Source organism: Oncorhynchus mykiss, chromosome 15 (genome assembly GCF_057628025.1).
Source record: "Oncorhynchus mykiss isolate SJ-2025 chromosome 15, ASM5762802v1, whole genome shotgun sequence".
In the NCBI taxonomy this organism is placed as follows: domain Eukaryota; kingdom Metazoa; phylum Chordata; class Actinopteri; order Salmoniformes; family Salmonidae; genus Oncorhynchus; species Oncorhynchus mykiss.
Window position 1 is genome coordinate 38,734,412 of NC_143036.1, and position 25,772 is coordinate 38,760,183.

General features: G+C 44.9%; 1 protein-coding gene and 2 long non-coding RNA genes across 9 annotated transcripts in view; 1 reads left to right on the forward strand and 2 right to left on the reverse strand.

Annotated features, from left to right (window-relative positions):
* The window catches only part of LOC149977452 (uncharacterized), a 1,012,103-nt gene that overhangs the window by 478,834 nt on the left and 507,497 nt on the right, over positions 1-25,772 (reverse strand). The window lies entirely within an intron of this gene.
* The window catches only part of LOC149977454 (uncharacterized), a 130,174-nt gene that overhangs the window by 63,214 nt on the left and 41,188 nt on the right, over positions 1-25,772 (forward strand). The window lies entirely within an intron of this gene.
* LOC110490036 (MAGUK p55 subfamily member 7) overlaps positions 1-25,772 on the reverse strand; it is a 268,418-nt gene that overhangs the window by 46,863 nt on the left and 195,783 nt on the right. For 6 of the 7 annotated variants that reach the window (XR_016486670.1, XM_036944340.2, XM_036944342.2 and 3 more), the window contains one exon: positions 943-1,113. Coding sequence is in view for 6 of the 7 variants with exons in the window: in XM_036944340.2 (XP_036800235.2) it covers positions 943-1,113 (171 nt within the window). In the remaining variant the exon portion in view is untranslated. Of the gene's footprint in view, positions 1-942; positions 1,114-23,966; positions 25,233-25,772 lie in introns of those variants that run through there. The other variant, XM_090200020.1, reaches the window with a different exon arrangement.

Below are 25,772 nucleotides of genomic sequence, written 5' to 3' on the forward strand. Positions count from 1 at the left end.
AGCTCTCTTTCCCTCTCTTTTTCAAGCACTCTTTCCCTCTCTTTCTCAAACTCTCTTTCCCTCTCTTTCTCAAGCTCTCTTTCCCTCTCTTTCTCAAGCTCTCTTTCCCTCTCTTTCTCAAGCTCTCTTTCCCTCTCTTTTTCAAGCTCTCTTTCCCTCTCTTTCTCAAGCTCTCTTTCCCTCTCTTTCTCAAGATCTCTTTCCCTCTATTTCTCAAGCTCTCTTTCCCTCTCTTTCTCAAGCTCTCTTTCCCTCTCTTTCTCAAGCTCTCTTTCCTTCTCTTTCTCAAGCTCGCTTTCCCTCTCTTTCTCAAGCTCTCTTTCCCTCTCTTTCTCAAGCTCTCTTTCCCTCTCTTTTTCAGGCTCTCTTTCCCTCTCTTTCTCAAGCTCTCTTTCCTTCTCTTTCTCAAGCTCTCTTTCCCTGTCTTTCTCAAACTCTATTTCCCTCTCTTTCTCAAGCTCTCTTTCCTTCTCTTTCTCAAGCTCTCTTTCCCTCTCTTTCACAAGCTCTCTCTCGCTCTCTCTTTCTGGGGAAACCAGTTTTAGACAATGGCCTCTGCCTTTCCAATTCCAACAGCCTAGCAGTCCCCCTGTTCCCAGTCCCCCATGGTGGCAGTAGTCAGTTACTCACCGACTACAGCAGGACCACCAGCCCAGTCCCCCTGCTCCCAGTCCTCCATGGTGGCAGTAGTCAGTTACTCACCGACTACAGCAGGACCACCAGCCCAATCCCCCTGCTCCCAGTCCCCCATGGTGGCAGTAGTCAGTTACTCACCGACTACAGCAGGACCACCAGCCCAGTCCCCCTGCTCTCAGTCCCCCATGGTGGTAGTAGTCAGTTACTTGGCATCACTCTGCCATTGCCTGTGTGTATGTGTGTGACTGACTGTGTGTGTGTTTGTGTCTGTGTGTGTGTGTGACTGACTGTGTGTGTGTTACTCACCGACGAGGACCACCAGCCTGTGCTTGGCCCCACTCTGCCTGCAGTGGGGAGTCACCTCCTCGTAGGTGGGCACGTCAGCCATGTCGTACTGCTCACTCTTCTTACACTCATACATGGATTTGTTGGTCTTCTTGTCTCGCCTGCTGAGGCGGAAGCTCCGGCGAAAACCAGCTACAAATCAGAGAGAGGTGGAGGGGGGAGTGAGAAAGAAAATGTTTAGTCAGTCAATAAGGGGAAGAAAGGAGGCTGTGTGTGTGTACAGTATGTACCAGTGCCCTCAGACAGTATTCACACCCTTTTGACTTTTTAAACAATTTGTTGTGTTAAAGCTTGAATTAAAAATGGATTAAATTGAGATTTTTGGGTAAAGAATAATATATGAATATATTCCAAAACATGCATCCATGTTTACAACAAGGCACTAAAAGTAATACTGCAAAAAAATGTGGCAAAGCAATTCACTTTTTGTCGTGAATACAAAGTGTTATGTTTGGGGCAAATCCAATACAACACATTACTGAGCGCCACTCTCCACATTTTCAAGCATAGTGGTGGCTGCATCATGTTATGGTTATGCTTGTAACTGTTAAGGACTGGGGAGTGACCAAGTTACAGTTTTTACTTAAATATACTTGAAAATCTATGGCAAGACCTGAAAATGGTTGTCTAGCAATGATCAAGAACCAAGAGCTTGAAGAATTTTGAAAGGAAAATTGGCCAAATCTTGCACGATCCAAGAGTGGAAAGCTCTTAGAGACTTACCAAGAAAGACTTACAGCTGTAATTGCTGCCAAAGATGCTTCTAGAAAGTATTGACTCAGGGGTGTGAATAATTATGTAAATATAATATTTCTGCATTTTATTTTCAATACATTTGCAAACATTGCTTAAATCATGTTTTGAGTTTGTCATTATGGGGTATTGTGTGTAGATGGGTGAGATTGAATTTATTTAATCCATTTTGAATTCAAGCTGGAATAAGTCAAGGGGTATGAATACTTTCTGAAGGCACTGTATTTGTGCCATTTGTACAAAATGCCTGCAGATACAGATGAACAGTTATTATTGTTATTATCTTGGCAACAGTGCACTTCTGGTTTAGTGTAACATATTGAGAGTCATATCTGTGCTGTAGGTGAGAGTACTGAACACTAAGCCAAACAGTTTCTCTGTGATCAAATCTGTGCCCCAAATGGCACCCTATTCCATATGTAGTGCACAACTTTGACCAAGGCCCATAGGGCTCTGGTCAAAAGTAGTGCACAATATAGGGGATATGGTTCCATTTGGGACACAGCCCTATCACTCAAGCACGTATTAACTTTTTCCCCCCAAACGACATGCAACGCATTTCAATCCTCTTTTCGCACGTACATAGCTATCTGTGCAGCTCATATAAGGATCATACGTAGTGTGGTCTAAAGCTTTTATGTCATATTCTCAAAGACCATAAAAACATTATTGCCACATTCCTATCCATTTCTCCTCCCAGCCTCAGTTTATGCCATGTACCTCTGATGTAACTTCTCTCATGTCAGAGGAAGCAGCCAAAATGGCACCCTATCCCCTATAGGCCCAAGTCAAAAGTAGTGCACTATATAGGGCCATTTGGGACACAAAGAGATGTGATTCATCTGAGCCTTTTGAACCTGTCTGGAGCGTTTTATGTACATTGACCTCTTCCTCCTTATCCACTCTAGAGGTCAAAGAGAAAACTACTCCTGAGTGGCGCAGTGGTCTAAGGCACTGCATCGCAGTGCTTGAGGCGTCACGATAGACCTATATACATATATATATATATATATATATATGTATATATATATATAGACTATAGACATGGGTTCGCTCCCAGGCTGTGTCGCAGCAGGCGACCGGGAGACCCATGAGCCGGCACAAAATTGACCAAGCGTAGTCCGGGTTAGGGGAGGGTTTGGCTGGCCGGAGCATCCTTCTCTAGCGACTCCTTGTGGCAGGCCAGGCGCATGCATGCTGACTTCGGTCAGCAGTTGTACTGTGTTTCCTCTAACACACTGGTGCAGCTGGCTTCCGGGTTAAGTGAGCAGTGTGTCAAGAAGCAGTGCGGCTTGGCAGGTTCATGTTTCAGAGGATGCGTGGCTCTCAACCTTTGCTTCTCCCGAGTCCGTACGGAAGTTGCAGCAATGGGAAACGACTAACTACCAAGTGGATGTCACGAAATTTGTGAAAAAAGGGGTAAAAAGTATTACACCAACAATATAAATAAAAGAGAACTCAAATTTAGAGGGAGAACTGAGTTTCCATGTAATTCACTTTTGCTTTTTGAATTTACTCCCAGTTGTTTCATGCTTGTCCTTGTTATACAACTGCTAGTCTAGGACTTCTCATTCTTCTCAGACTATTTTGGGGAGATGGTATGTATGTATGTGTGTGTGCGTGCGTGTGTATGTGAACAGTATGTATGTGTGTGTGTGTGTGTGTGTGTGTGTGTGTGTGTGTGTGTGTGTAAGGAAGTCTGCGGTGGTGGCATTCCACAGACATGCATCAATCAGACATGACAACCGCCGTGAAGTGACCCAAACAAATGGTCTGGTTTGAATGCTCTACAGCACGGCAGTATCAAACAAAAATAAATATATGCCGAATTAGAAGAGCGCATCTTCATATATCTGACAGATGCTGATTAAGCCAAAATGGCCAAACCTAGGACACCTAATATCACGTTTCTGCACATGGCAGTAGGTCTCTCTCTCTCCCTTTCTCTTTTCTTTCTTTTAAAACAGTGATTAATGAACCCAGCTATATGATGCAAGATGAACCAGTAAGATTAAGACAGCATGAAAATGATGGACTGAAGAGAAAAAAAGAAAAGGAAAAAAAACTGATCCAAACCTTTAATACTTTCCAAAACATAGAGAGACCGCGAAGCGCGCGTCGGACGAGCACCGTGCAGATGTGCTCCAAAAGAGAGAGACCGTCTAGCTAAATCATTTTGAGCTCGTTCTTTTCCAAACAGACACTTAATGAGGGATAGAGAAGTACCTACACTGTGTTACAAATGAAACACGTCGTAAGTCAAATGCTGTGCTAATTCTGCATGTGTGTATGTGTGGCAATAAGGCATGTCTCTGTGTGTGTGTGTGTGTGTGTGTGTGTGTGTGTGTGTGTGTGTATACTGTATATACAGCTATGTATGTGTGTGTGTATCCTAGAGTCTAGGTATTGTGTTACAGCTAACATTCAGGGCAGACTTATTTCCACTATGGGCAGGACAGCACGTTGTGATTTAGGACTATGTTATCAGTGCCATTTCTCCTGCGGTGTATCCTTCTCATTAAAACCCCCACTGCTCTAACCGAACCCCGGCCAGACATAATTGGCCGTCAGCTTGCCACACAGTGGAAAAGATGCACTGCTGCTAGCTACATTACTGTAACAGCAAGCCATGCACAATGCCATCATCATCATCAATGGTTAATATCATAGCAATACCCACAATACTATTATTAAGCCATTGCTGGGTTGATAATATCAGCTAAGGTTGTCCCTGGTCAAAAGTAGTGCACTATGTAGGGAATAGGGTACCATTTGGGACAGAAACAGACTCCAGAGTGGGTTCAATCAGATCCAAAAACTACCCCCTTTCCCCCTCCCAAGTCGATCGGTCTAATACTGTGGTCTGATTAGCACAAGTTGTTCCATTCGATTAGGGGGCCTTTCGGCGGCCAGAAGGCGCCTGCGTTTCATTGGCTCTGTCAGAGGGAATCTCTTTGTTTTCCTTCAGGGAGGCAGGTGCACGCCGTTTCATTACCAGTCTCAGCTGCAGCCAGTCAATTCACATCTCTGTTCCTGTAGTTGAAGGGCCCTCCGTAATCCCGGGCCCTTCAAAATCACTTAAACCCTTCTAGACAGCTCCATCCAAATAACAGAAAAATAACTAACCCCCATCTCCTCCACTCTATTCGTGGCCAAGGATAAATAAATCCAAGGTTTGAGAGCACACGCGTGTAGACATAGATAGGCACACATACACACACACAGACATATGGACGAACGTACGTGAACACACACATGCTGCCACACCCACCCCCCCGCACGCGCACAAACACACAGCGAAGCAGTCATCATCTCCATTATTGTTGGAGACAGAATTAGATGAGACCAGAGAGAGAAGGCTGGAAATATATTCAATCCAGATATAAAGAAATGAATGACTCAACCTTCTTGGTCTGGACCGGCCCCCAGCCATCTTGGTCATTGAGAAGTGTGTGAGTTTGTGTGCATGCATGTGACTGTTATAGTACAGTCTTGACAGTAGAAATAGTGTTTCCACTAGCTAGGGTGAATAGAAGGTATGCTGGTAGAGCAGGAATGTTCGATATGCATGGCAACACTGGACCTTATGATGGTGTGAGAGGTAAAAATACAGTTTTTTTTTTTCAATTCATTGTTCACCTGACCCTGCACCTTGACCTTCTCCCCTAGATGTAATGGCCCTGTGTTGTAGCCACATCACGTGACAAAGAGCTCGGATACGGAGACATTTTCCCTGCTCAGGACACACACATACTGTACACATACGCACCTTTTAATGTAGCGCACTTGACCGTGACTGGGTAATTGCCGGTGGCCCCCTACTACAGTGAACGCAAACACGTACGTACGCACACACACACACACACACACACACACACACACACACACACACACACACACACACACAGTAACCCTCCCTTTCCAGAGAGAAACCCCAACAGAAAAATGACAAGGAGCATATCGAGCCACAGTGTAAACATTAAAAGACACATGCTGCCATTACAAACACAATTGCCTGGAAGTTGCCAGTGTGCTCCTGCAAGCCCACTTTCCAAGGGCAATAATATCTGACAGCCGTGGCGTAGGAAATTCAGCATGTGTGCAAAGAAAGCAACTGGGGGCCTTTACAAACAGTGAATACTAAACTGCCCAATGTTCTGATACTAACATCCTGCTGCTGTCTGTAAAATAAATGGTGCAAAACTGTAAAAAAAAAAGATATCTATATATATATATATATATATATATATATATGTGTGTATATATATATATATTTATATATACAAAAAATAACAAGAGAAGATTAATGTACGTAAAAAATAACAGATGCTTCTTGAGAGTAAAAAAAAAATCAAGGCAACACACAAACACATCTGAAGATTTCTTCTGTTAAAAGTAAAAGGAGAACCTTGAGAACAATACAGAGATCAAGTATTCCAGACGTCATGTGTAGGCGAACATTGAGATGACAACACAAAAGGAATTGAAATTACAGCCATTTTCACAAAATCAGACTAGAGGAGAAGAGGGAGGAGATGTGCAGGCAGGGAAGCCATCATGGAAAAACCACCTGTTGTATTACCTGTCTTTTGTGTGTGTGTGTGTGTGTGTGTGTGTGTGTGTGTGTGTGCGTGTGTGTTTGCATTAAATTGTGGGACCTGTCTCGTGCAAAGCCTGGGATGGAATGATAATAATCAAATCAAACTTTGTCTGTCACATGCTTCGTAGACAAAAGGTATAGACTAGGTATAGACAGTGAAATGCTTACTCACGGGTCCTTTTCCAACAATGCAGAGCTAAAGATAACATAAAAATAAAAGAAAAAACAGAAAGACACGAGGAATATTACATAGTGAATAACGAATAAAAATAAAGTGTACAAATAACATGTCTATATACGCAACATTACAAAATATTAAGAAGACCTGCTCTTTCCATGACATAGACTGACCAGGTGAATCCAGGTTAAAGCTATGATCCATATATTGATGTCACTTGTTAAATCCACTTAAATCAGTGTAGATGAAGGGGAGAAGACTTTTAATCCTTGAGACAATTGAGACATTGTGAATGTGTGCCATTCAGAGGGTGAATGGGGAAGACAACATATTTAAGTGCCTTTGAAAGGGGTATGGTAATAGGTGCCAGGCGCACTGGTTTGAGTGTGTCAAGAACTGCAATGCTACTGGGTTTTTCATGCTCAACAGTTTCCCGTTGTTCCCATTAATGCTAGTTAGTGCTAGTTTGACAACCAGAGGCATCTTTGAGAAGCATTTGATAGCCTTCAATATTGGCTGTACTAGAGAATTTAAAACCTTTTTTTGTAAGAACATAGATTGATTTAAAGAAATGTAGCTTAATTAATTTGTTTAATATTATGGTGTTTCTATTCCAAGAAAAACGAAAAACAAAACCCTCGGGGTTTCCGTGAGGAAGGAACGGAAAATATGGCTGCTGTACAGCGTGACGTCGGGAGTAGGCTACAGTACTAAGAGCCTAACTTCCACAACCTAATTGTAGTCTAACCAATTCCCAAACCCAGATTCAGTGAAAATAAAAATCTAATTGATTTACCAAGACCAGTCCCCAAGCTTGTCTCAGAGAAGCGTGAAACGGTGCCGAAATAGTTGACCACAGCGGGTAGACTATTGCTTCAAATCCTATTGCTTCTAACTTCGATATGCTTTTTAAATAAATAAGATAGACCACTTTTAACAGCACATTACTCAACTCTAGTCAGACTCATGTCGCCTACGGTAGGTCTACAGTATATCGGGGAAAAAAACTAAATGATGTGACTCTCAGCCAATAATTTGATTTAGATTGGAGGATTCTAAAATAATATCTAAGGGGCATTTTTGGTTAGGGCAAATCTGATCTGTGAGACTATCTAAGGGCCTTTTATATAATTCTAAAATAATTAATAATAATTGCTTTGTTTTAAAAATAACGATATTTTAAATAACCTAAAGTGAGAGAGAAAAGGCTATTCTTGAACACGGGGTGAGACATTTTTACTCATTTGTAAATAAAGCCAGTTTGTTATTTAGAATTATTTATTTCTGTTTTAAGAGGGAGGGAAACCAAATGCCCCCCATCACCTCATGTGTCTTCTGGTCATGGCCGGCACAGCTATCGAACCAGCATCTGTAGCAACGCAGTTTGCACTGCGATGCAGTGTCTTAGACCGCTGCGCCACTCGGGAGGCCCCATCCACAAAGTTTTTAATGCTGATCAATTGCTTTGCACAAAGTGTCAAAAATACAGAGAGGTGTTGGCAAGAGTCTATTGTCCTGCTAACAGACCATAATGGGATATTATAATACATGGTGTCCAGGTCAGGATAACCAAAACATTTCTTTATTAAAGACTATCAGAAAGAATGCTGGTACTTATTTATTTAGATCCAAAGCCATGAACGAGTGAGTCACTCAGCTTCATGTAGGTGCCGAGGCTATATGACTGCGCCATCAACTTGATTATTTAGCAGACATCACTCACTTGCTTATATTCAGTCAACACGTATATCTTAAGAATATCAGGTAATATAATTAAACATTTTTGACTCTTTTAGAATAAAAACCTTAGTGTAACAACAGTTTGAGTGAGCAGTACTGACGAGTAGAAACAAAAAAAATATGTGTATTTTTCAGGGTGTGCGCGTGCTGGACAGAGGAACACTATTGTTCTAAATTCAAATCGCCTTCTTCATCCTCATCATTAAGTTCATCGAAATTCAATTTTGAAGTTGTGTACAATTATTTGGTTTATGTTGCCCATTCACTTTCAGTTAGAGAAACATGAACACCTTGGGACCCAAAAGCATAATCAGTGCTCTAACTCCCCCTTGTGCTGGTCTGGAGCAATGAACCAGTGATGCACAGTATTGTACTAAACCACAAATTACCTCTAAATCCCGCATCATAATCTCAAAACCTTAAATTGAGCAACCACTGTAGGTAATTGAGGTTGTTTTGTACTGTACATATAGGTAGGGGTAAACTGACTTGGCAACATGATAGATAATAGACAGTAGCAGCGGTGTATCTGGTGAGTGTGAAAGTGTGTGTGGCATCAGTATGCATGTGTGTGCATGTTATGTGTGGGCATGTTATGTGTGTGTTGGGGTGTCAGTGTAAGTATGTGTGAGAGTGTGGTTAGGGTCAAGTGTGTCAGTGCAAGAGAGGTAGTGCAAAAAGGGTCAATGCAGATAGTGTTCAGGGTCTTGTTGGTTCCAGACTTCCGGCTCTCGTCACATACTGGAAGACCATGGTTCAATCCCTGCGTCCATCTTTCCCACCGTCTCTCCCACTTACCTCACCTCTCTGATTTCCTAACTATTCATATAAAGTGTACAAAAAAAAGACGGCTCCCATCTGAGCCTGGAGTCTCTCCTGCAGTAGAAGATGCGCTGCAATATGCGTATCACAAATGTCTCCCTATTCCCTATTTTAGTGCACTACTTTGACTAAAGCCCTATGGCCCTGGTCAAAAGTAGTGCACTTCATAGGGACTAAGGTGCCATTTGGGATGCCATCCTGGCCAGCAGAACAAGCCCTCAGTATGAAGACTAATGGAGATGACAACTGGTGAATGAACTCTCCCTGGCAGTGCTAGATTAAGAGAGCATTACCATTACGCCCAACCTCGGCCTCAGGCCCTAGCCGCATATATGCGGTTTATGACTGTGCCGCATGCATGCGTACAAACATGCAGAAATACACACACTTAGAAACACACACGTTCGATGCACGCACACACAGAAAGCGGTTTATCACTGCAACACTCAGCGCTGGTTGTGGGCACTGAATGTGGGAAGCACTAAGGAGTGCCTCTTCTCAGTCTCATTATGTGATGGTCCCAATTACAGTGCATAGTCTGTTCAAGTCTATTTCAGAGACACTACAGTTTTCACACTGTCTCTCCAGAGAAGGATGGCACTACGGGACTATGTGGAAAAGGCTTTCCAGATTCCAAACTGTTTGCCACAGTCACTCTGCCAACAACATCAAGGCCAAAGACAAACTACTCTAAGTTCTACATAAATACCCTAAATTCATTCTTCCTTGTTAAATGAATCACTCAATTTACCCGCCTGTTCTCTACAGTATATGTTTTTTTATGTCTGTCTATTGTGAGTTGAGAATGAAGGTTGAGCAAAAGGATAAGAGAACCAAGGACGAGCGTGGATGGATTGACATGTTGTAACGGCTTTCTTCTAACAGCCTATCTGGTGACGACAAAACACAGAGACAGGAACAATCACCCACAAAACCCAACACCAAACAGGCTACCTAAATATGGTTCCCAATCAGAGACAATGACTAACACCTGCCTCTGATTGAGAACCATATCAGGCCAAACATAGAAATAGACAAACCAGACACACAACATAGAATGCCCACCCAGCTCACGTCCTGACCAACACTAAAACAAGGAAAACACACAGGAACGATGGTCAGAACGTGACACATGTAGTAAAAATAAGAATATCAGTAACAATATGGGCCAACATTGTAGCAACGACACCTTCAGAAAAGTAAATCCTTTTCCCCTGTATTCCCTTCTCCCACCACTGGCTGGGTTCGAATAGGACTCTGGGCTCTCCCAGTGTGTGGCGTGTATGGGGATAGGTCCTGTCCAGACAAACAGACAGGACAGACAGGTGTGTGGCATTCAAACCCAGTCCCATCACACTCCCTGTCACTCCATGTAAACCTGTTACAGGCATCTGTGAAAGGCATTATATGAATCGTAGTTGGCCTCTGAGGACGTCCCTGGGAGACCCCCTTTATCAAACATCAAATCCCTACAACCCCTAGGGATCAGGCCTGCCGCAGCATGCACGTACCTGGTCTATGGTCTGACCACAAGGAAGGTAACTGTGTTGGCGATGAAAAACATATAGCTCTAGGGGGAACAAGGAATCTTTAACAGGTGGAGAAGATTTTTGTTTTATCTACAGTTACCGGCTTCAAACTTCTACCCCCCACCGCGTTCCTCTCCCTCAGCTTTATGTGTTATTTTGTTTCCTGTTGAGAAAGAGAAGGCAGGTAGCCTGGTTAAAGCAGACTGTGCTCACCATGTTCAGTCTGCATTCAGTCTGGTCTAACCAGGCTAGCAAGCCAGCTGTAGGCAGAGAGAGAGTTTTAATTTGATGATTAAAAAAGCCTATTATGCCTTCTGTGATGTTGGAAATATATTGGGAGAACAGTGGAGTCCACCGTTGTGAACTCATTACAGTGTTATCTGGGGGAAACAGAAACACACTCTGGGGCTACTTTACTTTCCATGGCCTTGCTACAGCAGTCAGCAGCATGTGGAAAGTGGTACTCCTACCCAAGTGTTACAGGCTTATACAGTGGAATTGTGCTTAAGTCCCTTGGCTGGGAGACATGGGTTAGTGTCGAGCGCTATTTGTTTTTCCCCTCCATCTTATCCAAGAGCTCTTTAGGACTCAGGAATGTCTAGTCTGCACAGAAAACGCTGCCTAAAGCGTCGGTTTGAAAAAAACAGCATACTAACGCACAACTCAATCTAGCAGTCATCCCCCGCTGCACTTACGGAGAGCGGACCTTAGGTCTCTCTGGTGTGTGTGTGTCTGTCTGTGTGTGTGTGTGTGTGTCTGGGGTCTCTTAGCACAGCTAGTGAGTTGGGGTCTGGGAGTGCCAAGAACACAGAGCCGGAACGCTTTCCTGTTTGTCTCATCAATCAGCCGGCCCACTCAGACAGCAGGGATGCTAGACAACAAACCTAGCGTCCAGGGAGATACCAAAGTCTGCATCCCAAATGGCACCCCATCCCCTTGATAGTGCACTACTTTTGACCAGGACCTATAGGGACCATATTCTCTTTATAGTGCCCTGGTCAAAAGCAGTGCACTGTATAGTGAATAGGGTTCCATTTGGGACACAGCCTCTCTCTTTTCTTCTCTCACCGCTCAGAGTCACAAACAAGCCAATGTAATGCAATGACTGGACATTACCAAGTAATGTCACCACTGTCTAGAGAACATTCACGCACACATCTGTCTGTCTGCTTGGCCTCTACCTACTCGGCCAAGATGTTGGACATGGATTTAAAAAACGTATATAGTTCCAACCCTGTACAGTAAAGTGTATCTAGCTACCCGATTTTGGATGGAAACCCAGGGAAAAACCAAGTAATCTTAGTCATTCTTAAACCCCATGTCTGCATCCCAAATGGCCCCAATAGGCACTGGTTAAAAGTAGTGTACCAAATAGAGAATATGGTGCCATTTGGAACGCACAACGGTCTTATATTTTGGCTGCTCGTCCTCCAGTAGTGAACCTGCAGACAGATGAAATAAACTTGTTTTCTGGAAATAGAGCGTTTTTTATTTTAGTTTATACGTCTCCATTTTTCCAGAACTGTCTTAATTGGATTCTGGGGGTTGATAGCTTTCCCAGCTTTTCCCCCCATACTGTTTTGACCTATTCTCTCCTCTCATTCCCCCATTCCTCTTTCCGGATGTTTGGTGAGGGGCTATGCTCTGTGTGGATATCTAGCATTACGATAGATTATGACAGCAGTACCAAGGCAAGATGTTACCGTGCCTACTGCATAGGCTTCCAGGTCTCCATCCAGGTATTGTGTTTCTAATCAGGGAACTAAGCTACAAATTGCTAATGGATCTAACTGCGTCCCAAATGGCACCATATTCCCTATATAGTACACTACTTTTGACCAGAACCCTATAGGTCCTGGTCAAAAGTAGTGCACTATATAAGGAATATAAGGCATTTTCTCTTTTCTTCCACTCCTTTCCTTCCATCCAGAGGAAGAAAGGAATGAGACCCGGCCAAGGGTCTTTGAAAAAGGGTCTGGACTGATCCTCCAGGATGGTAGTGGACACTGGGACCAGAGTGGGAGTCAGGTTGGCTGACTGCAGGTCCAGAGGACATGGTGCTGGAGGCTCTGGTGCTGGATGGGACGCCGACTGGGATCCTCGTCTTGGGCGTCAGGTCCAGTCCGAGCAGGTCTGCAAGGGCAGCAGACGGTGTAGGATCTGGTGCCAGCAGACACATGTGCCGGCTGCTGAGCTGGCGGTCGCAGGTCAGGCTGCACTGTTCATCTGTCTCAGGTGCTGCTCGTGTTGGCACCAGCTGGGTTGCATGTTGGAGTGGAGCTGGCTGCTGGACCTGCTCAGGTTCTGATGGTGACCGTTTCACAGGCTGAGTAGCTGGCTTGGGAACCGGTGGGGGCACTAGCGAGAGCACCTGTTGTGGCACTGGAGACCACTTCACATGCTGGAGTCCAGGTGGCAGTCTGGGCCGAGGAGCTGGCGAGGGCACTGGCTGGAGCACCTCCTGTAGCACTAGCGACCGTCGGACATGTTGGAGTCCAGGTGGCGGCAGAACTGGCTGGTGGGCCGGTGGTGACTGAACATGAGTGAGTGGCGGCTGAACCGGTGGCCGTGGCACCCAAGCCATTTGAGGTTGCTGGGGTGCTGCCAATAGTCAGACGGAGATTGTGGTGCTAGTGGTTGTTGGACACAAACACAAAACAATATTCCACAAACACAGGTGGGAAAAATGGCTACCTAAATATGATCCCCAATGAGAGGCAATGATTACCAGCTGCCTCTAATTGGGAACATACAAAACACCAACATAGAAATATAGAAAATAGAACACCCCCTAGTCACGCCCTACACCATAGAGAACCAAGGGCTCTCTATGGTCAGGGCGTGACAGTACCCCCCCACCCCCTCCCAAAGGTGTGGACTCCGGCCGCAAAACCTGAAACCAAATTGGGGTGTAAGGGGCGTGGATGGAGCCTAAGGCGCCATGGCTGGAGCCTTCCTCTGCGCCGGTGCCCAATCCAGGCACTGCGTCCAACCCAGCAATCACAACAGTCACAACAGTGTACTATAATGGTTAGGTATTAGCATAGGCTAATACTAGGACACAATAGTACACTATGGACAGGGCTACTAGCATTTTATTATATGTAACTTTTATTTAACCAGGAAGGGCTTATTGAGATTTGAAATTACTTTTTCAAGAGCATCCTGGCCAAGATAGGCAGCACCAAGTCATGACACAATTACAGACAGACAACATGAAAAACTACAAGTAATCTAGTAAAAACCCTAGAATTGACGAGAGTATAACAAAATCATAAAACAGCAAATTAAATTAATTGACAGGTCAAGGAATCAGTCTCAAAATCCTTCATCAGTGATTTAAAAACATAAAAGCCCTTTTACCAAATTCAGTTCGGACATTTGGAACAGTTAGCAGGATAAAGTCCTGCGAACGAAGAGAGTACCCACCACATTTCTGAACAATAAAAATGCCCAAATAAAATGGTAGTTAACCCAAAATGGCTTTGTATACCAGTGACTGAGCCTACGACTGACTAGAGAACGCCAGTGGTGCGTAAGGGTTTTACAGTTTAAAATAAATCTCAAAGCGCCATGGTAAAGGGTGTCCAATTGATCTCAAACACTGAGCGGAAGTATTCGTATATACAATATCCCCATAGTCTAGTAGAGGCATAAATGTATCTGACACTAGCATGGTAAACAAGAGAAGCTAGCACACTAGGCTAGTATGCCTGGGCTAGTAGACCTCAAGCTATAGGCCAACATGGAGATCTATGTAAACCCCATGCACAGTACAGTTAGCAGGGCTAATGGTTTGCGGTAGCAAGCAGCCATTTTGGACGTGGCAGGAAGTGAACCTGGACATGATGACGTCACCGTACCTCATGGCCTGAACATGTAAAATAACTATTAACTATGCAAAAAGGGCCAGATAAACACAATTTGTAATAGGGCTTGTACACAGGCATGAAAAACCAACATACTAACATCAATAAGGCATGCATAAGCATGCAGTTACATAGTAATATGGAGCTTATAACATACAGACAGATTAAATATACACATGAACGCTAACAAAGTCAACTTACATGTTCAGTGACGCACTAGCACACGGTTGGGGAAGTCCAAGGAAGGCTTGTCCGTTCAGGAAAGGCCCAGCTATGAGTTGTAGTTGAGGACAGGAGTTTACAGAGACCTTCTCAACCTGCCCTCCTATGACCAACTAAAGCAGGAACGAGGGTCTCCTACCCCCTGCAGGTAGAGCCTGTGACTGGCTGTCACTGGTCAGCTGACTGAGTAACCTGGTTGTTCACAATTTGTTTGGATAGTCCAGATTTTTTCATCTGTAGATGCGCTGCAGATGGTCATACTATCAACAAGCTACAGTATCTGTTGATAAGCAACTGCTTGCTAAGGTTAGGGTTAGGTTTAGAATAAGGGTTAGGGTTAGGGTAAGGGTTAAGTTTAGGGTTAGGATAAGGATTAAGGTTAAAGGTATTGTTGGAATGTCGTTTTTCATCACACGCCTCTTTTGTGATGAAAAATGACATTCCACCGTGTAATATTTTTTTCCTATCTGGAAATTGAGACCTGACAAATCAATCCTTGTGAACGCTGAGGGGCAGTACTGAGTTTTGCAATGGAAGTCCTGCCCCTGTGTCTACATCACATATTTTCCGGTACCCCTTGTGGTATACGTAAACACAGAAGAGATGGACGTGGTACTACTTTGCACACTGCTCCTACTTGCAAGCTTCCTTTTTTGTGGTTATATTTTGAGACTTGCCACGCGCAATTATGTCTATGTCCAGTTTTGAGGAGCATCTGTGCATGCTGGTGAGACAATACGCTAACCTCTACAACCCTTCAAGGTGGTTGTATTCAGACAAGCATACAAAAAGAAGACAGCTGAAGGGAGACATCACAGAATTTGAACACCTGTACGGATCTCAAAGAAACATGGAGAAAGATGTGGGACCGATATGTGTCAATCTGAAAAGGGTGAAGGAGACGAGGAGTGGGGCAGCTGCCGGTGTGTATCTGACAACTGGACTGACTTTGTGTTTACGTGAAACATTGTCAGACAGACACCAATAGGCCAGATACGGTATGTACTCTTGTACAGTGTGTTTGTGATCTTATGTTTAGCAGACCTAGTTTGAACATGTGAAATAAGCTCTTTTCTGGATGGGAGAAATTGTGAGTAGGAAATATTCCGTGTCTTTGTTGTTATCATAATCCTTAGCAGGGCTAGTTCCAACATCTGAAAAACAGAAACTGTGCTTTGTGTGAGCTAATTAGATTGAGATGTTTATGGTATCAGTTACTTTGAGTTCTTTTGAGTAAAATTTGCTTGCAATGTATTCCAATATATTCACCATCTGCTTGTAGGTGTTGGAGGGGGGTGATGCTTTGGACAGCCCAGAGACAGAGCTGAGACCAGAGGGCCCATCTATAGGTAGTTATAACCGCCCCTTGGTTCATCATCTCTCCACCCGGCCTGGTATCTCACCTTCTCGGCCCCTCTCCCCAACGCCCAGGTCCCTCTCCCTAACCCCCATGCCCCTTCTCACCAACAAACAACGCACCGTCCAGGCGCACCCTTGCTCTCTGCCCTGCAACTCCACAAACCTCCACGCATCCTTGCTCTCCGCCCCACACTGAATCTCCCCGACCCAGCAACAGTGTGTGTATGTTTATGTGTGTGTGAGTTAAAGAAATGTAAGCAGCAGCTACAGAAACAGCAGCAGTGCCCAGCAAAGGCTATATATGACGTTATAGTACCATGGGTGGTGTCTATTCCTCCTGATCAATGTCTCCCGTTTGTTCAGGGACATGACCATCACTTTGACAAGACCATCGATCAGTACCGTGTCCCCTCCATCTGCTCTAAAGTGAGACAGAGACCCCCGTTTCACCACAAAAAATGGGTGTTGTGTGCGTTATTCTTATGCACACATAAGAACAAAGCTTTCAGAATCAAGTTTGCAGACAACACAACAGTAGTGGGCTTGATGACCAGCAATTATGAGACAGCCTACAGGGAGGAGGTGGGGGCACTCTGAGTGTGGTGTCAGGAAAACAACCTCTCACTCAACGTCAACAAAACAAAGGAGATGATCGTGGACTTTAGGAAACAGCAGAAGCACCCCCCTATCCACATCGAAGGGACAGCAGTGGAGACAGTTGAAAGTTAAGTTCCTCGGCGTAAACATCACAGACAAACTGAAATGGTCCACCCACACAGACAGCGTGGTGAAGAAGGTGCAATAGCGCCTCTTCAACCTCAGGAGGCTAAAGAAATTTGGCTTGTCACCAAAAACCCTGACAAACTTTTATAGATGCACAATAGGTACAGCAACTGCACTGCCCTCAACCACAAGGCTCTCCAGAAGGTGGTGCGTTCTGCACAACGCATCACCGGGGGCAAACTACCTGCCCTCCATGACACCACCTACAGAATCCGATGTCACAGGAAGGCCAAAAAGATCATCAAGGACAACAACCACCCGAGCCACAGACTGTTCACACCGCTACCATCCAGAAGGCAAGGTCAGTACAGGTGCATCAAAGCTGGGACCGAAAGACTGAAAAACAGCTTCTATCTCAAGGCCATCAGACTGCTAAACAGCCATCACTAACTCAGAGAGGCTGCTGCCTACATTTAGAGAAGCTGCCTACACTCAGAGAGGCTGCTGCCTACATTGAGAGAGGCTGCCTACACACAGAGAGGCTGCTGCCTACATTGAGAGAAGCTGCCTACACTCAGAGAGGCTGCTGCCTACATTGAGAGAAGCTGCCTGCACTCAGAGGCTGCTGCCTACATTGAGAGAAGCTGCCCACACTCACAGAGGCTGCTGCCTACATTGAGAGAAGCTGCCTACACTCAGAGAGGCTGCTGCCTACATTGAGAGAGGCTGTTTACACTCAGAGGCTGCTGCCTACATCGAGAGAGGCTGCCTACACTCAGAGGCTGCTGCCTACATTGAGAGAAGCTGCCTACACTCAGAGGCTGCTGCCTACATTGAGAGAAGCTGCCTACACTGAGAGAGGCTGCTGCCTACATTGAGAGAAGCTGCCTACACTCAGAGAGGCTGCTGTCTACATTGAGAGAAGCTGCCTACACTCAGAGAAGCTGCCTACATTGAGATAAGCAGACTACACTCAGAGAGGCTGCTGCCTACATTGAGAGAGGCTGCCTACACTCAGAGGCTGCTGCCTACATTGAGAGAAGCTGCCTACACTCAGAGGCTGCTGCCTACATTGAGAGAAGCTGCCTACACTCAGAGAGGCTGCTGCCTACATTGAGAGAAGCTGCCTAAACTCAGAGAGGCTGCTGCTTACATTGAGAGAGGCTGCCTACACTCAGAGAAGCTGCCTACAGTGCCTTGCGAAAGTATTCGGCCCCCTTGAACTTTGCGACCTTTTGCCACATTTCAGGCTTCAAACATAAAGATATAAAACTGTATTTTTTTGTGAAGAATCAACAACAAGTGGGACACAATCATGAAGTGGAACAACATTTATTGGATATTTCAAACTTTTTTAACAAATCAAAAACTGAAAAATTGGGCGTGCAAAATTATTCAGCCCCTTTACTTTCAATGCAGCAAACTCTCTCCAGAAGTTCAGTGAGGATCTCTGAATGATCCAATGTTGACCTAAATGACTAATGATGATAAATACAATCCACCTGTGTGTAATCAAGTCTCCGTATAAATGCACCTGCACTGTGATAGTCTCAGAGGTCCGTTAAAAGGGCAGAGAGCATCATGAAGAACAAGGAACACACCAGGCAGGTCCGAGATACTGTTGTGAAGAAGTTTAAAGCCGGATTTGGATACAAAAAGATTTCCAAAGCTTTAAACATCCCAAGGAGCACTGTGCAAGCGATAATATTGAAATGGAAGGAGTATCAGACCACTGCAAATCTACCAAGACCTGGCCGTCCCTCTAAACTTTCAGCTCATACAAGGAGAAGACTGATCAGAGATGCAGCCAAGAGGCCCATGATCACTCTGCAGAGATGTACAGCTGAGGTGGGAGACTCTGTCCATAGGACAACAATCAGTCGTATATTGCACAAATCTGGCCTTTATGGAAGAGTCGCAAGAAGAAAGCCATTTCTTAAAGATATCCATAAAAAGTGTTGTTTAAAGTTTGCCACAAGCCACCTGGGAGACACACCAAACATGTGGAAGAAGGTGCTCTGGTCAGATGAAACCAAAATTGAACTTTTTGGCAACAATGCAAAATGTTATGTTTGGCGTAAAAGCAACACAGCTCATCACCCTGAACACACCATCCCCACTGTCAAACATGGTGGTGGCAGCATCATGGTTTGGGCCTGCTTTTCTTCAGCAGGGACAGGGAAGATGGTTAAAATTGATGGGAAGATGGATGGAGCCAAATACAGGACCATTCTGGAAGAAAACCTGATGGATTCTGCAAAAGACCTGAGACTGGGACGGAGATTTGTCTTCCAACAAGACAATGATCCAAAACATAAAGCAAAATCTACAATGGAATGGTTCAAAAATAAACATATCCAGGTGTTAGAATGGCCAAGTCAAAGTCCAGACCTGAATCCAATCGAGAATCTGTGGAAAGAACTGAAAACTGCTGTTCACAAATGCTCTCCATCCAACCTCACTGAGCTCGAGTTGTTTTGCAATGAGGAATGGGAAAAAATGTCAGTCTCTCGATGTGCAAAACTGATAGAAACATACCCCAAGCGACTTACAGCTGTAATCGCAGCAAAAGGTGGCGCTACAAAGTATTAACTTAAGGGGGCTGAATAATTTTGCACGCCCAATTTTTCAGTTTTTGATTTGTTAAAAAAGTTTGAAATATCCAATAAATAAATAATGCAAAGTTCAAGGGGGCCAAATACTTTCGCAAGGCACTGTATGTTTGGGTCCTCGGCAAGCACTCTGGCCTTGGTAGCGGCGGCTGGCCTGCCACGAGTTGGGATCCGAACTAGCTTCATGAAAAGATTCCCGCATCTCCCTCCCGACCATATGTGCACACGTCAATCATGGTGAAGCGGTATTTTTCATTGCAGACTGCCATCCGGACCATTGAGAAAAAGCCCTTGTAGTTGTAGTACTTGCTGCCCGGAGCTTAATAAGTTTTCCATTGACAGCTCCTGCACAAAACTGAGAATTCCAACGATCCCCAAACTCTCTGCCGATTTCTGCCACAGAGGGATAAGCAAGAAATTCCTCCTTCAGGCATGCCAGATAGCCTGGCACACTTCCGTGACAATGGCACAAACTTTCGAGAGTCCTAGCTTATAACTTGCAACAATACGTTGCTGTTTACTGCCACACGCCAAAAATGTCAATGCTTCGCATAGGTTGGACGAGAGACATGCGTTCTCCATCATCCCGTCTTCGTTTAATTTGTTATTTTTTTTCTCCTCCTGAGTGGTAAGAGTAAGTCATGCTTTTCAGCTGTTTAAGATCTAGCAACTGCAATTCATAGAGAGAAGAACTGTTTGCTTCTGTGGCTAAAAAGCAGCGTCGTAAAGCATAGAACACCAGACCAGCCAGACATGTAAGCTAGCTAGCTAGTATTTGTTAACAACAAGGCATATAACACCGGATCCGGAAATTCAAATGTTGTCAAGCGTGCCTCAAACCCTCTTGCTTGGTAAACTACTCTGGCTCCTCCTAGTGGACATACACTAAACAAGGCTTCTCTTGCTTGGTAAACTACTCTGGCTTCCCCTAGTGGATATACACTAAACAAGGCTTCTCTTGCTTGGTAAACTACTCTGGCTCCTCCTAGTGGATATACACTAAACAAGGCTTCTCTTGCTTGGTAAACTATGCTGGCTCCCCCTAGTAGATATACACTAAACAAGGCTTCTCTTGCTTGGTAAGCTATGCTGGCTCCCCCTAGTGGATATACACTAAACAAGGCTTCTCTTGCTTGGTAAGCTATGCTGGCTCTCTTGGTGGATATCCACTACACAAGGCTCCTCTTGCTTGGTAAGCTATGCTAGCTCCCCTAGTGGATATACACTAAACAATGCTCCTCTTGCTTGGTAAGCTATGCTGGCTCCCCTAGTGGATATCCACTACACAAGGCTCCTCTTGCTTGGTAAGCTATGCTGGCTCCCCTAGTGGATATCCACTACACAAGGCTCCTCTTGCTTGGTAAGCTATGCTGGCTCCCCTAGTGGATATCCACTACACAAGGCTCCTCTTGCTTGGTAAACTACTGTCTCCCCCTAGTGGACATCCACTACACAAGGCTCCTCTTGCTTGGTAAGCTACTCTAGCTCTCCAAGCCACTAGTGCTTATCCACTATACAAGGCTCCTCTTGCTTGGTAAGGTACTCTGGCTCCCCCTAATGGATATCCACTACACAAGGCTCCTCTTGCTTGGTAAGCTACTCTAGCTCCCCAAGCCCCTAGTGGACATCCACTACACAAGGCTCCTCTTGCTTGGTAAGGTACTCTGGCTCCCCAAGCCCCTAGTGGATATCCACTACACAAGGCTCCTCTTGCTTGGTATGGTACTCTGGCTCCCCAAGCCCCTAGTGGACATCCACTACACAAGGCTCCTCTTGCTTGGTAAGCTACTCTAGCTCCCCAAGCCACTAGTGCTTATCCACTACACAAGGCTCCTCTTGCTTGGTAAGGTACTCTGGCTCCCCAAGCCCCTAGTGGACATCCACTACACAAGGCTCCTCTTGCTTGGTAAGGTACTCTGGCTCCCCAGGCCCCTAGTCGATATCCACTACACAAGGCAGACTTCCTTTCTGGGTGGAACGCACATTTGCACATGCATGCACGTCGATTGACACAGTGGTGCTTGTAGCCGCCTTTAAGGTTGGCACACATCGAACCAGCATGTTTGGCGATCGTTCTACACACTGTGTTTTAGGGCCCACCCGCTGTAGACATCTGTTTGCTGACGTTTTTCACCCAATTTTACATGTAAAAGGTGCTAAGTACTCTCGGCCAGCAAATGCTATTGGTGTGTCTGAGCCCTTAATGATTTCTCTTCTTCTTCTTGGTTTGAGACGGAGCGCAGGTCTCAGAGCGGTGTTTAGGGCCTGGCAGGGGCAGATGGGAAGGCATTTCAGGAAAAGGTCCTCCTTCCACTCCTACTATTCTCTATATAGTGAATTACTTTTGACCACGGCCCTCTTCTTCAGTCTCCTGACTCTGCACTAGAGAAGCATCTCACAGGAATCTCAACTTGCTCCAAAGACAGCTCTCTTCTAGGCTTTCTGAGGCCAGTTCCTCGGGAATTGATAACACAGACATTGCATCACAGACAGAGGGAACACAAACATACCAAAGAAGAAGACAACCCCCACTTCTCCTCCCCTCCCCCTACTCCCCCACTCCAGCTCCCACAGCAACCTCAGTGGCATTGAAAAAGCATCTGTGTTCTAGGATTTCGTAGCTATTAGTCCTGGCCGACTTTAAATCATACAACCACATACAACAGCCTGAAATGTAATGCAATGTGCAATGACTGTAGAGAGACGCTTGTAGAGATATTATTATTTTAGGAGACTTTTTCCCCCCTTGAAGACTCTTATTTCAGGAAAATGGTGCTTCAGTGCACTAGGACATAGAAACAACGTTAAACTATCAGAAGTTTTTTTGGCTCAATGGAGGAACGTAGTCAGAGAAATGCTGATGAATGTCTTGCTCGAACTGTGTATGCAACTGGTTCACCTCTGATGCTCACAGGCAATGTGTATTGGAAGAGATATCTGAATGTTCTTCACCCAGCATACACCCCTCCAAACAGACATGCTTTATCTACTAATTTGCTGGATGCAGAGTTCAACAGAGTTCAAGTGAAGGTCAAGCAAATCATAGAGTAAGCAGACTGTATTGCAATCATCTCTGGTGGATGTCCGAATGTTCGTGGGCAAGGAAAAATTAACTCATTAAGGAAAGTTTCCACCTCTGAATATTCCCCAAAATGTGCAACCCTAACTGGGACCAACAGTGGAGGTTGTTTGGGGTTGAGGGAGGAAGAGGAGAAGTTGAGGTCAGCAACCTCATAACATGGGCATTGTGACAACATGGGCAAACACAGAGGCTGTGACCCAAATGGCATCCTATTCCCTATAAAGTGCACTACTTTTGACCATATCCCACAGACACAGAGAAGTAGAAAACAGCCGGGTGTTTGAAAGGTCATCCCTATAGATTGACAATTAAGCTTGGCAGACATAACTCAAAGTCTTTATTTCTAAACTAAATATACACTGGCTCTCCTGTGAAATCAACTGGTCTAAATGGGTTGGTGTGCCTCGGAATGTCCAGAGACTAGACCGCCTCATCACCTCAACAGAGCCTCACGTAGCCTGGTGTATACGGTAGGGATAGAGAAGAAGGGAGGGAAGGAGAGAGAGCGGGGAGACAGGGGGGAGAGAAGAGGAGGTTTGGGAGAAGCAGCCAGGACACTCTGTGGTACTCTGATGGGATTATAATTTATGATTTGTCGGGAAAGTGACAGTGGTAATAACAACACGATGAGGAACAGTTTCTGCACGCAAAGAGAATTGGAACCAGAACCCAGAGGATGGTTCCAGAACAGAACTAGCCGTAATTGCTAGCAGGACCACATCAACGACAGGGAAGACAGAGAAAGAGAGAGAGAGAGAGAGAGAGAGAGAGAGAGAGAGAGAAAGAGAGAGAGAGAGAGAGAGAGAGAGAGAGAGAGAGAGAGAGAGAGAGAGAGAGAGAGAGAGAGAGAGAGAGAGAGAGAGAGAGAGAGGAGGCTAGCAGGACCACATCAACAGAACTGACGGGAAGAAAATTGTCTGGACCTTCAGAACAAAGAATGGAAAATAAGTTGTCCCTTTAACCCAAATGAATCATATAACATGTACAGAGCTCTATTTCACTAGACCCAAACAGGAGAGCATAGTTACAGTACAACCCAAAATATTTACGACATGATGCCTAAAAAATTATATTAATCCATGATACACTGCTACAGGGCACTATAGCACCACAAACAAGACAATGTCAACAACAGGAACATGTAGGGACAACAGGGTTTTAAACAATTGCACTCATAAGTATTGCAATCTATACATTACCTCCATGACATGCTAGCTCACAGACTGAGGAAAGAGGGGAGATGTCGGCTACTGTATTGCGAACAGGACATATTGGCAAGCAAAGCACAGGGCAGGGTCTGTGTGACATGACCACACACTCTAGTCTGTCTCACTACTGTTAGGGTTTGAATCATGGGGTCTTAACTGCTAGCTACTGTATAGCTTGGGGCGGAGGGACAGTGTCTGGAACAGCTACTGCATGGCAGAGGGCGAGGGACAAGCTGCGCAGGGGGACAGATCTAGGGAAAGCACTGAGGGGGACAGATGATGTCTCACCTAAGTGGTATCCGTTTAAATAGAGGCCAGAGCCACAGAACCAACCGTCATCCTCTGGCGATGGAGAGGAGACAGAACGAGAGAGAGTGAAGAGCATGGTAGCCAGAAGAGAAGAACAGGAGTTAGAGAGCAACAGGCATAACAGATCACAAACAGAGCCAGCTGGCCTACCCATCTACACAGACTCACTGAACATGGTTAACAGCACAGCCCAGTACCATAGAGGGAAGAGAGACAAATACACAGACAAACAGGTAGGTCAAACACATCATCAGACTACACTTCACCTTTCCCACTGAATAAGATAGACATTCAGTAATACATCATTTGATATCATATATTTAATGGACCATATAGAACAATGTACATTAGAGAGAGAGCCTGGTTCTGCGGCTAGCTATGGCATGGCCCTGCTATGGCATCATACATTGCATGAAGCTATGCTGGACCAAAGAGGAGGTTACAAGCAGCTACAGTCAGCTATGTGTGTGAAGGGATAAGCTTCTATCCCTGGCTCGGTTAAATTATGTCTGTTTTAATGAAAGTTTATAAGTTAGTAAGTGAAAGTTGAAGATTCGGTAAGATTTGCTCTGCACAGCAAAGACAATAACCTTAAGCTCATCTTGGTTTCCTCTGAGCAGGAGTGTTTAACAGGGAAATTGACAGAGACACCCGATGTTCCTCTTTACAACCGTTTCGGTTAACATGAGAAGACAGGTGAACACAAACAGTGGGATATGGGGGGATCGGGAGATGAGAGGAATGCAGAGGAGGTGAGCTTGCCGAGCTCCCCCATCCCTGACACGCTACGACAATACTGCGTCCCAAATGGCACCCTACTCCCTAAGTAGTGCACTTCTTTTGACCAGCTGAGGGAATTACGAAAGGGAATAGGTTTCCATTTGGGATGCAGATACAGATACATGGCGATGTAATGTCAACAGGCTGATCAGCAAATGTCAGGTCTCATTGTTGAAGTGCTGGCTAGGTCCCTAGCCAATGAGCTGCTACGTCTCGAAGGTGCCGAAATGGCACCGTATTCCATATAAAGTGCACTACGTTTGACCATGGGGCTTTGGTCAAAAGTCTAGGTGAGCAGCAGTTAGTCTGACAAGCAGTACCTTCTATTTCCTCAGCTTCGAAAGGCGCTGCGAAAGCAAGAGGTAAAAGTGAGAGATTATATAGGAGTGGTATAAGCAAAAGGGAAGAGGAGAACAGAAAAGAGACACCTACCAAACTCAATTGCTATATCGTCTAGAAAAGCAAAGAAACAATAGAAACAAAGAAACAACATATGGTTCAAATATTAAATTAATAAAATAAAAAGACAACAGCGCATGTTGTCTGTTGTTAATTGTGAGGACACCACAGGAAGAACACATTGTCTGCAAATGGCACCCTATCCCATACAGTACACTACTTTTGACAAGAGCCCTATGGGCCCTGCTCAAAAGTATTGCACTCTGTGAATGGGGTATCATTTGGGACAAATCCACTGTCCTCTGATGAGTTGGGAAAAACATTTTATAAAAATTGAGGCACAGTATCTGGAGCGTTCAGGAAAACTCCACATGAAAACATGTTCAACATCATTCATGACTCTTCAATTGAGACTCATCCAACTATGCTTTGGTCTCTAGTGACACAGACCATAGAAATAAGCTGTGCCCGAAATGGCACCTTGAAACCTCACCAGAAGGGTGACAAAGGGGTGAGATGGAGGGGGGAGGATTGGGTTTACTTGATAGCCACCTACACAAATAGCTAGCTAGAACAAAGTGTTAATAAGATAAATTCATTTGAAAA